The sequence below is a fragment of the Cryptotermes secundus genome, unplaced genomic scaffold, assembly GCF_002891405.2.
Source record: "Cryptotermes secundus unplaced genomic scaffold, Csec_1.0 scaffold523, whole genome shotgun sequence".
NCBI classification, from domain to species: domain Eukaryota; kingdom Metazoa; phylum Arthropoda; class Insecta; order Blattodea; family Kalotermitidae; genus Cryptotermes; species Cryptotermes secundus.
In genome coordinates this window covers 74,494-87,211 of record NW_019734360.1, presented here as the reverse complement: position 1 = coordinate 87,211, position 12,718 = coordinate 74,494, and the positions used below count along the sequence as shown (strand labels likewise).

Sequence of the window (12,718 nt, the reverse complement as noted above, 5' to 3'; positions counted from 1 at the left end):
ATCATTTATAATAAATCGAACTTTGGTCTGACTTGGCAACAGCAGACTGCCATTTCACATACACACCTATATATATATATATATACTTATGCGTTTTTATCTTTTTCACTAAATCTCATTATTAGAATAGACCTTGTTGAGGAAGAACTCCAGTGTTTCTTAACCCACTGGCATGAGTTGGCTATGGGACGTCTGCCAGTTTAAGAGGCGTTAAGTACTTTGCTGATTATGTCATGTTATTGGATGAAACTCAGAATGAAGTGTTTTCACTTAATGTATTAGCTTTGCTGTGTATAGTTAATCTTGTGATATTTTGTATTAACTTTTTAATATTTTTATTTAATATGGGTGGGTAATTTGAAGACTCAAACAATTCAATGGGTGAATCTTCAGTAGTAGTTGCCAGCGAGTGCTTCGCATCGCGCTCCGGCCTGTACCCCTGAGGGAGAGCCCCTAATACTCACTGGATAGACCGAATGGGTCCCAGAGTCGGTCTGAACGCGGTGGTCACCCCCATCGGAAATCAAATCTGAATTCTCCTGGTTCTCAGTGTGAAGTCACTGTCTGAGCTACCCGGGGCCTCCCAGTTTGGGAGCCCCAGTAACACATGTCTGCGGCCCTGACTGCAACTGAACGATGTGTCAGGAGGTTTAATTGTTAAAGAGAACAAAACAGACAGAACTGTGGCAATAAAGGAAGGAGAAAATGCGTACAGCATTGGCACACGCCCCTGTCACAGGCTACCAGCCCTCTTCATCTGTTCCCAATGCATTACTGATGCTGGCATCACTGGCAGAAATTCGCAATGCTTTCATTTTTTAAAATTTAATTTTTAATATGCTTTTCGCTGAAGGGCACGATCTCCTGGACTGTAACACCGTATAGTTTGGTGGATGTATACCGACAATTCGTCGGAACGTACAGTCGCCTCCATTTTCACAGCCTAGAAGTAAGCCAAGCAAGAAACTAACCTGTTTATTGCTTCTGTCGCAACAATGCATCATTAGTAAGTTATATTCGTTGTGCCCGTCTGTCGGCATGAAATGGTTAAGATTCTATATCCTTTTTAGCGTTTGACTAAAGTTCGTTGAGAAAATTGAATTTTGGTGCATAATGGGCAAGATGAACCAAAATTCATTTTTCTCAAGAAAATTCATCAAACGCTAAAAACTATAATTTTGCTTGTGGTTCTGTACGGACGTGAAACTTGGTCTCTGACATTAAGGGAGGAACATAGACTGAGGGTGTTTGAGAACAGGGTGCTGAGGAGAATATTTGGACTGAAGAGAGATGAAGTGACAGGAGGTTGGAGAAAACTGCATAACGAGGAGCTCCATAACTTGTTCTCTTCTCCAAGTATAATTAAAATGATCAAGTCAAGGAGGTTGAGGTGGGCAGGGCATGTAGCACGAATGGGATAGACTAGGAATGCATATAGGATATTGGTCGGAAAACCAGAAGGATAGAGACCACAGGGAAGACCAAGGCGTAGGTGGGTGGACAATATTAAAATGGATCTTAGAGACATAGGATGGGATGGTATGGACTGGATTGATCTGGCTCAGGATAGGGACCAGTGGAGAGCTCTTGTGAACACAGTGATTAACCTTCGGGTTCCATAAAATGCAGGGAAATACTTGAGTAGCTGCAGATTTGGCTTCTCCTCAAGAAGGGCTCAGCTCCAAGAGTAAGTAAGTAAAGTGGGCAAGATGATCACTGAAATTACAGATGTAATTATATCAAACAAAAATCAATTTCAGTACCCCCCTATAATAGTTGCTTCATAAATAAACGAACATAAATTACAATGAGAAAGCTGCGTTAGACAGCAAGGAATGCATAGTTCCATTCTTGCATGATACAGTTTGATGTATTCTGACAATCTGAGTGACGTATTTGGGCGTTGGCCTGGTAGAGAGCTTGGTAAAGGTGAAAGGTAAAGAATATTTCGCTACCTTCATGACCTAATTAGGACCCTTTCCCTCCACCTCCACCCCCCGCAGTTAAAAATAACTCAAATGTCTGAATCCCTGCTCACAATAACGCCAAATTCTCAAACACTGTGATGAAAGTTGCCACATACATTCTTGAAACATGAGTCATGAGAAGCTGTAATAAAAATACGCGGTCGTCTTGTGAGAACAATCACAATATCTCTGCCGGGTAGATTACACGCCATTGCCAGCTTTTTTCAGTTTAAATTATGTATACATAATATCCCATGTGGAGGCGGGTTAGAATACCTCCACCGTAGCCCTGTGAGTAGCAGAAGGCGACGAACCACGTACCTGGGGGTATAACTGGGCCACCCTGTCACTAGGGGACATAAATACAGAGACTTAGTCCTCCAGGTTGGGGGTTTAAAAAAAGATTGTTACGAAATCCGAAGAAATGAAAACCGGATGCACTCTGGCAGGATCTTCTAAGGAAGACTACGGCTCAAAAAGGGCTGTTTTGTCAATGATCATGATAATGATGTTGCATGGAATGTATGGATAAGTGCAAGTTGGTGGTCAGGATTGGAACAAAATAAAATCATATATTAATTTTCATTTAACAAAACGTAAAAGAACGGGACTGAAAATATGGTGCCCCTAAAATCGTGCCGTCTCAAGAAACCTTTTGGGTCATACGCACTGATTTAACTATCTATCTGCGCCTCTACTGCCCTTTCTTTTGGACCTTGGCCTCTTCTTTAGTTTCTTTCCCTTTTACGCAGTCGGTGTACTTTCTGGACAGGGGATAAGCCCGTTGCAAGGCCGCTACCTGCACACAGACACTCATGCCTCGAGTTGGATTCGAACCCACGATCCCAGTGTTTGAGCGGGCGAAGACGGTTCATATCCTATACCGCGCTGTGATCGGCACACACTGTTTGGCTGGCCCTAATTAATGAATGCCCTTCCATTTGTCTTGCAATTCCAAGGGACACAATGATGTCATGGCACCTTGACGCAACCTGATACCGGTACAGTTGTAAATATTAACGGAAGACATTAAGAAGTAGAACTCTGGGTTCTGGGTTGGAGCCTGGTGATGCTACAGAAAGTTGAATCAGTAAAGAAGTGTACAAATCAGAATTCAGACACTCAGGCCAAAATATTTTGTTTCCTCCCGACAGCTCTTTACAGGAGGAATGTGAAATTCCTTGACGTGGTACAGAAAAGAACTGAAGATGTCACAAATATTTCGTGAATTCAGTTTTTATTCAACATCTGATCTTAGCGTAAATAACTGTGGTTGCGTTGTACAGTTGAAGTGTTTATGTTGAATTGGTCCAAAAATATCCGTCTTCCATTTCTAAGGTATTGAACCAGCATCTGTAGGGTCTCCCCCAAGGTCTTCATCCTTTTGGCACGAATTTAGAATAGGGATCATCGGTGGGGCATTCGAAGTCGGGTTGGTCATCGCATATATAATTCTTTCGCTATGTGTAAATTAATTCTTTTAAATGAATTTCAACGTTGCAGTAAATTTTATTAAACTCAAATTTCCGTCTATTAAACAAATCCTGTCCTTTATATTACCAATAAGTATGAAAAACATCGTTTCCAACGATGATGTCTCTTTACTCGTACATCGGATAAGAGAGATAATTAAAAATTAAATTCGCTTAGTGGGGAGTGGAGTCCAGCTGCGTCCACTCGGCACGGCGGCCACTGATTGGCCTATTGTACCTGCCCCGCGTGATTATGATGATGGAGAATTTGGTGGAATGAAGATTGGCAGTGGAAACCGAAGTACTCGGAGAAAACCCTCCCCAGCGCGACTTTGTCAACCACAAATCCCACTTGACCAGACCAGGGATTGAACCCTGGCCGCCGTGGTGGGAAGCCAGCGACTAACCGCTTGAGCTATGGCGCGGCCATGAGACAGATGAAGTAACAGAATTTAGGTCGATTGTAGGCCTATGAATCAATGTAATCAGTAACTTCTTCCATTATGTTACAACCATTTGAAAGCAGATATAGAAAGTAGACCGCCTCTGTGGTCTAGTGGTGAAAGTTTCTGGCTACAGATCCAGATGTCTGGGTTCGATTCCCGGCGCTACCAGATTTTCTGAGAAGTAGTGGGTCTGGAATGGGGTCCACTCAGCCTCGTGAGGATAATTGAGGAGCTATTTCAAGGAAACGGCGGCACCGGTCTGGAAAACCGAAATTAATAGCCGTGGGGATTCGTTTCGCTGACCACGCGACGCCCTCTATCCATTAAAGATGGCATTAACCTCGCCGACAAACGGCGGTCGCTCGGTCGGCATAGTTCGCTTGCCGGCTAAAACCACGGAGTTTGTTTTTGCAAAAGTGTAAACATGCTGAGTAACCAGACACAGAGCTATTTCGCGTTGCGACAGTCTGAATTTGCTACGAAACTGACCACGTGTTTATTTCAGTTAGTTTTAATAGTTCTCCCTGGATGGCCCCATTGCGGAAGAAGAAGAAGATTATAGGATAAACGTGCTTATTTCATGTTAGGCCCTTCCAGTTCACCACGAACTCAAGTACCTTGTTTCGTGTTATGACAGTAAATTCTATTCACAATTACACATATATCTGCTCCTCACTTCTTTTTAATGGGTCTTCATAGACGTCTCCATTATGGGAAAAGAAAGTATGATTCTTTCTCAGCCGGTAGAAGCCCATGGCGCATGTGGTGAGTGAATATTTCAGAACTTACCGCTGATGACAGAGTGTACCGCTACTCACCTCCTCTATCATGTCCGCTACAAAATCCATGTGAGACAGAAGGTCTGCATTGGGTCTGTCCTCAACGTCGACCTTATAGTACGCAACCTCTCGGTCATTGGGTAATGGAGTGTCCGGTAGCTCAGAGGCAGCGTTCACAACACAGGTGACTCCCATTTCTCGCAGCAGCCCCGGGTTGACAGCGGGTGCAGCACTGAGCAGTAGAGATGACGTCACCTCGCACACTGACGTAAGCGGAGACTTCGAGATCGGCCTGCACGTAAGGCAAAATCACATACAGAGGACTGAAAGCGTGGAAGGAGCTTCTGCCCACAGTTCAGGCAAACTGACTCGGACTGTACTACTACTGTGTGTAATATTTTATGTACTTATATAGTTCAGCCGGTATAACTAGGGACTATGGGCTGGACGGCCGAGGAATTTGGGTTTGATTCCCGGCAGGGGCAAGAGATTTTTCTCTTCGCCACCCCGACTGTAGGGCTCACCCTCTCTCCTGTCAAATGGGTAGCGGGGGCTGCTTCCCCTGGGGTAAAGAGGTAGGGACGTGAAAGCGGCCTCCGTAGTCTAAGGGGAACGTTCCCACCTCATGACTCACGGTACGCGGGTTCAAACCCGGCGGAGGTCGTGGAATTTTTAAGGGCGGAAAAATTGAGGGAACAAGTCCTCCGGGAGGGACTTTAAACCGTGGGTCCCTTGTCGTAGATTTACGGCACGTATAAGAACCTCATGTCTCTAGGAGACCTCTGAGCTAAATTTGGCCAAAAAGTTTCCCGCCCAAAGTAGTTTCCAATGCCTCCGGTAGATGGGAGAAATATTAGGTACCACTGCCAGAGGAGGGGGGACCTCTCTGACAGAAAGGGACTAACTATTAGATACCACTGCCAGTAGAAGGTTGGAACCTCGCTGGCAGAAAGGGGCTGATAGTAAGCACCAGTACCGGTAGGGAATGGAGACAGTAGAAATTAAAATGGGGGCGCACAACGGACCAATAACTGGTCTAAGTGCATGGGGAAGCCCACCCCCTCAATACTGAGTACTGAATACTGAATAGGGACGTGAAGCTGACCATTCACCTCCATCTACTGCCGAGTTAAAGAATAGTGAAACAATCCCTCCACTCCTCATACGCCTTCGTGGCGTGGTGCTGAATTAATTACGGGAAAATGTACTTTAATTCATGATTTATGCCATGACATTTATTTGATTTGTAGCGTAAATTGATAGGATGGAGCAATTAGTTAGTTAGTAAGTTTCTTATTTCGACAGGATTAACCCTTCTTCTTCTTCTTCTTCTTCTTCTTCTTCTTCTTCTTCTCCGTTTTAAGAGGAGAACTTTAACACATACGTTGTTGAAGGAAGAATAATGTTGGGGGGGGGGAGCGCACGAAACAAACTGGCGGGCAGCCAGTGTGTCAGCCCTGCTTCAAAGTATCACAAAGTGTGTATGACTGTGAACATGCTCCCCAGTGAGAGACATGCAGTCACGATGTACATGCAGGAAGGACGATGTTATTTTGGTAATGGCACAGTGCAATTAGTGTCTTCGTGTTTGTCCACGTTGGTGATGATGTTAGGTATCAACGTACTCCCAGCTGACTCATCGCACATTCACGTCTTTTCTTCTTAGGCGTAACTTCAGTAACGCATTTTGCAATTAAGCATGACGCATTTTCAAATTACCTGTAAAATTGTGAACACTACAGAAAGAGCACGTCTTTTGCGTAATTTATCATATATCAGTTCAAAGGAAATGTATATTTAATTTGCAACATATCAATTGAAGCGAAAGATATATTTGATGTTATTTAGTCTGGTAGAAGTTTGTCGAAATTTCGGAAGCATTTACTGCCTCTATCTTCAAGGTCAAATAGTAGGCGGAACAGAAAGCGGCAAGAAAGGTGCAAAGCAAAAAGAATTAATTTTTAAAATTAGTTAGGTTGGGAACTTGAAAATGAAGCGCTGAGGAGAGCATTTGAACGCACAAGAGATCAAGGCAATAAAAGAAATAAAAAACGTAGAACTTTATGATGTACACTCATCGTCTGTTGTTGTATGGTTAACCTTCTAAAGCACAGTGGTTATTTTATGTAGGCTGCTGTAGAATTCAGCTCTCGTGCCTTGAAATTTGAGGTAGCAGGTCCCTCATCAATGTTTGTAACGATGTATCAGATTAAATTTCCATAATCACTGCCGTGCAAACCTCGATTCTTAAGCGTGTACCAGTGATGGCCTCGGACCGGTTTCTGTTGAACATCACCTATAGTAAAAATATAAGCGGCCTCCGTAGTCTAGAGGTAACGTTCCCACCTCATGACTCGTGGTACGCGGGTTCAAACCCGGCGGAGGTCGTGGAATTTTTAAGGGCGGAAAAATTCAGGGAACAAGTCCTCCGGGAGGGATTTTAAGCCGTGGGTCCCATGTCGTAGCTTTACGGCACGTAAAAGAACCTCATATCTCCAAAGGAGGTCACTGAGCCAAATTAACGGACGTTTCCCCCCCAACACGTAGTCTCTAACACCTCTGGTAGATGGGGGAGGCATTATAGATACCTCTCAGCTAGTAGAGCCGGACTCGCTGGCTGGGCGGGACTGATGGTACTCACCAATATCGGTAGGATATAGAGACTGGTAGAATATCATAGAGGGAAGCACAGTGGACCAATACTGGTCTAAGTGCATGGGGAAACCCACCCTCTCCAATAACTAACTAACTATAGTAAAAATATAGGTGTATGTCGAGTATCTGATGTAGGAATATTAACAAAGGGCTATTCGCCGATTTTCTTCCAGTCCTATAGAAAGCAGGAGATTAAACTTATTTATTTAAGATAGCATCGTCAGCATATTCATAAAACTCAAAAAGATTTGAGACCAGAGCTGTGCAATGTATTGATAAAAAATGTGCTATGTTTTCTGGTTACAGCTTACCGATTTCCAACATATTATTTTAGGACAACGGGACTCTTACTCAAATCCCTCGGATGACCGAAAGGTTGCAGTTCGAGTCTCGGTGGGGTCAAGAATTTTCTATTCTCCACGTCGTCCTGACCGGCTCTGGAGTCCACCCACCCTCCTATCCAGTGGGTACCGGTAGTAAAGCGGCCAGGGTGTGAAGCTGATCATTCACCTCCAGCTATTGCCGAGGTCAAGAAAATGTGGAGCTACACTTCCATTCCCCCATACTCCTTCATGGAGTAGTGCTTAATTGGTTAAGCACAGGGACAACTGTACCTTTTGTCATTATTTTAGGACAACGGCCGTCGATTTGGCTATTATTGTCATATTTGCTTAATTTCAGAAAATAAAACTAAATTTATTTAAGAAGAAGAATACACGAAACGTCGCCGTTATATAAGTTGTACCTGTGAACATCCTAGGGAGAAGGGAACCAAGAAAACAGTTGTGGTTGACACTTTTAAGCCTAAAATGTGTATGAATAATGCTTACAAATTCAGTTCTTACCTCATAGAGAACACACTGGGTCTCGTTTTCGAAAGTCAGTCTGATAATAATGTTTAGGAAAATAATAGCTGTTTATTCTGAGAATTTTAAGAAACGCGTAAATTCACTGTGAAGGAGGGAAAGAAGCTGAGTACTTTTTACTGTTGAAGCTGGTGGCGCACATAATAGCCACGTTGTTGAGGCACTATGCTACAAGCCGGAAGGTCGCGTGTTCAAGTCTCGATGAGGTCATTGGATTCTTTTCAATTGACCTAAACCTTCCAGCCGCGCTATGGCCCTGGGTTCGACTCAACCTCTAACAGAAATGAGTACCAGGAATTAATTAAATAATTTTCCTGGGGAGTAAAGCGTGGCCGGCGCGTAAGGCTGACAACCTTACCGCCATCTTCGAGCCGATTGTCTAGATAATGTGGGACCCTCAACGTCTCACAGCCCTATGGGCCTTCACGGCCAGGTACAGGGATAGCTTTACTTTACTTTAATTTACTTTGAAGAGTTACTGGGCTCCTGCTTTCGCCCTCACGCCTTCTTGACGCATTCTGAAGCTCTCCAGATCATACAGAAATAAAAACGGATGACGCGGCCCCTGCTACATTCGCTTGTTTCAATCGCGACCGATGGCATCTGGAAGGAGAACCTTGCTGCCCGCAATTCTTCCCACATTGTTACAACTGGTGAAGCGAGGGGTAGCCTATATGCAAGGAGAGATAGGCGACGAGTTTCTTAGCCTGTTCGTGAATTTGAAATTGTCAGAAAAACGGAATCTACAGGACTCCTCGTTTTAGACGCATGACAGATATTTATGTATTTATTTAATGACGGTGTCAGTGATTCAGATTAGATCTTTGTGGCGTCGAGTGATTAATGGAATGGATATGAAAGGAAGCGACCGTAGGCTAATTTGAGACACTACCTCGACTGGAGGTACTGAGCAAAATCATAAAATATCTCTCATACTATATTATATGTCCCAGTCTATATTCGAACGCGGAATCTCACGAATAAAGGGTAGAAGATTTACAGCTTAACTATCTTGCTCATTAAGTACACACTTCAGCGAGACTAACAACTGTACTCCATACTTAGGTTCAGTTAAGTTGTTCTACAATACATACGTCATAACTGTGTCAGCCATTTTGTTAGGATGGGAACCTGAGGTAAGAACGGTAAAGCTATCCCTGTAACAGGCCGTGGAGGCCCATAGCGTTGCGAGACGTCGAGGCTCCCACATTTTCTAGACAGTCGGCTCACAGATGGCAGTGAGGTTGTCAGCCTCACGCACCGACCGCCCGTTACCCCCAGGAAAATTCGTAGTACTCATTTCTGTTAGAGGCTGAGTCGACCCCAGGGGCATAGTGCGACTGGAAGGATTAGGTAAATTGAAGAATCCAATGACCTCATCGGGAATAAAATCCGCGACCTTCCGGCTTGTAGCATAGTGGCTCAACCAGCTACGCTACCGCGTGCCCCCTGTGATTGGAACACAGTCGACGAATTATAGGCCTACTTCTGTCCCCCCACCCCCACCCCCAACGTCTAAGTACCATACAAAGAACAAGTTAGGAAATTAAGTACACAATTTTCTGGGATGTGACACAGTGTAGTCCGACGAATGTTCACTGACGTTTCGGGGAGAGAACTTCCTCCATCTTCAGGGTCGAAGAAAAATATATGCAAGCAGGCCTCTATGAACGACACTTGTCAGTAGCTCAGACTTTAGGCTATAGCGCTGAATAGCGGGTGATTAGTGAATGACGAAGTGGAAAAATGAGGAAAGAAGCTGTTGTGATCCAATTTGAGTTTCTATCCCGGCGTTTGCCTGGAGGAAGAAAGGAAACCCATGAAACCCCTCAGTCGTGGTTCTTGGCCTTCGGGCCGACGTTTAAGAACTGTAGAGATAAAGAAAAGAAGAATTTATGAATTCGTAACTCTGTGTTGATGCGACCTGAATATTCTCACTTGTTAGAATAGACTTCTCCTTTGGAATGATTCTTTCTTCTTCGAGTTTTGAAACGTCTTCACGTACGATCTTCATGTTGATATAAATGGAATGTCACAAGGAACGTAATCACAAATTTCTTTGACTAAAGAATAGCAAATTATCTCCAAGAAATTCAAGTTTATATCTTCATATTCACATGTTCGTAAATTACACAGATTTAGAATTAAAATAACCTCACTTGAATCGATACCAGGACTTCAGCCTCCTTCATGACAAGATTACTGCGGGCTGCGATTGTCTCCTATCCCACAACCCCGCTCACTTTAGCGCTGTGCTGACGCATCTGAAGTCGACGCGCGTTTCAAACATTCGCTATTCATTGCTCACCTGTTTTGGGGGATTCCTCTACTCTGCGCATGCTCAGAAGTAAGATAAACATCATTAACGAATGTAACGATTGTTATTTTTGACTGTCTTCACTATACATCGGAATGTTAACACAAAAGTGGGCGGTTTATATTTTAAAGTGAGTTGAATAAATTATTCTATAATTACTGTATATGACTATTTTTATGTAAAGTCAACACGCAATGTTGAACAGGAATGCAGTCAACATTATTGAGGATTCTAATATTAGAACACAGGATACATGCGTCATACAGGTAGCGCAAGGGGATATGGGGATTTGGAATGACTGCAATTTATTACGTCCTATTATAGGATCAATAAAAAGTAAGTTTAAATTAACGATACTGCAAAGAATAGAATTTACTTGCGTTTCTCTTCAGGAAGAACTTTCTCAACATCATGTGTCTAGTCAGACAGTAGTGTTCTCTTGCTCTCTCTGTTTGTGGTTACTTGAATGACGCGCACACTATATAGCATCAATGGTAATATGATCAGAGCATACCGAATTGGAAGTGGCCGTGGCCTAATTTGAGACACTGTCGCGATATTTTCCTGCGTGGACTGAGGAAAATCATGAGATACCTCGGTAAGGATAATTGTATCCCTACCGAGATTCGAACCTGACAGACTCGTTACCACGTCAGCAGCCTGCTCGGTATGGTTGTCTTATTGCTACAGAAGGTTCATTACCGTGTTCACAATAACCCGCCACTGGTCCATATTCTGAGCTAGATTAATATAGTTTACAGCACCCCATCCTATTTCTGCAAGATCCGTTTTAATATTGTCCTCCCAGTTACTTCTAGGTCTTTCTAGTGGTCTTTTATTCCCCGGCTTTCCTACCAAAACCTGTATGCATTCGTCATCTCTCCAATGCGTGCTAAATACCCTACCTCTCTCTCTCGCTCGCTCTCTCTCTCTCTTTTTTTTTTTTTTACTTTATCACTCTAATTATATTTGGCGAAGAGTAAAGTTATGAAGCTCGTTATTAGGTAGTTTTCTCCAACCTCCTGTCGTACGATCCCTTTTCTGTTCAAATATTCTCCTCAGCAACCTGTTCTCAAACACAGACAGTCTGTGTTCTTCCCTTAATGTCAGAGTCTAAGTCTCACACCCAAGTCTTACACAAAACTACAGGAACAATCGTAGTTTTGTGTATTTTAGTCTTTACGTCTTTAGACAGCAGACGAGAAGAAAAATATTTTGGACTGAATGGGGGAAAGGATTACCTGGATTCTTGATACTCTTAATTTCGTTGCGAATTAAATTTCTATTTGTTACTGTGGTTCCCAACTCTCTGAATTTTATCACATTTTCACTGGATCTTTTAGATAATTGGAGAAACGAATTCAATTTCATCTTCATGTCTTTATAAAAGTACGTGTATCTATACCTCTACTCCCCCATACAACTTAATGGTGTAGTGCTTACCTACTGAAGCACAGGGATAGCTTTACGTTTATGTCGTTATGGCTTACTTGTAAGGCGGTTGACGTTCAGGAAACCTGTTTATTACAAGTCCATCTGTGATCCAGGCCTACGGGTATAAGATTTTAGTTTTTCGGACGAAGATCTTTATTGTGGCTTTTCTTTCAGCTCTGGCGCCGTGTCGCCTGGTAGATCTTGTCTGTCCAAAATATCGTTGAGGGTACGCCGTACCATTACAGAGGAAGAAGATCCTTGTGTTGTGAACGAGATCTGCGTTATGGCGTTTGTGTTTCGCATTTTATGTTGAAAACAGAATGCAGTAACTTTATAGTCGTGACGTAACCATCTGTGTCGCTATCTGATGAAGATGCAATAGTCTAGGTACCAACGTCTTGGGGGGGGGGAAATACATCCTCCGTTTTTGCCCTGAATATTGAGGCAATATGTTTCTCCGAGACGTTAGTATCTCAGACGAGACTGCATGACATCCTAATCCATAAGACAATATATTTCATTTATGTTATTTTATTTACTTTATTTATTCAGCTTATATTTACACAGGGTAGCACGCGGTAGTGTAGTTCGTTGAGGCACTGTGCCACAAGCCGGTAGGTCGCGGGTTCGATTCCCAATAGGGTCACGGGATATTTCAGATGATCTAATCCTTCCAGCCGCACTATGGCCCTGGGGTCGACTCAGCCTCTAACAGAAATGAGTACCAGGAATATTCCTGGGGGTAAAGGGCGGCCGGCGCGTAAGGCTGACAACCTCACTGC

General features: G+C 43.4%; 1 protein-coding gene across 1 annotated transcript in view; it reads right to left on the bottom strand.

The window, feature by feature from the left end:
• LOC111868866 (dual specificity protein phosphatase 14) overlaps positions 1-10,456 on the bottom strand; it is a 14,811-nt gene extending 4,355 nt beyond the window's left edge. Inside the window, exons 1-2 of the mRNA XM_023859907.2 lie at positions 10,093-10,456; positions 4,704-4,956 (exon numbers count right to left, since the gene is read on the bottom strand). Of these exons, the coding sequence (XP_023715675.1) occupies positions 4,704-4,956; positions 10,093-10,199 (360 nt within the window). The 5' untranslated portion in view covers positions 10,200-10,456. The remainder of the gene's footprint in view (positions 1-4,703; positions 4,957-10,092) is intronic.
• Between the last annotated feature and the right edge of the window lie 2,262 nt (positions 10,457-12,718).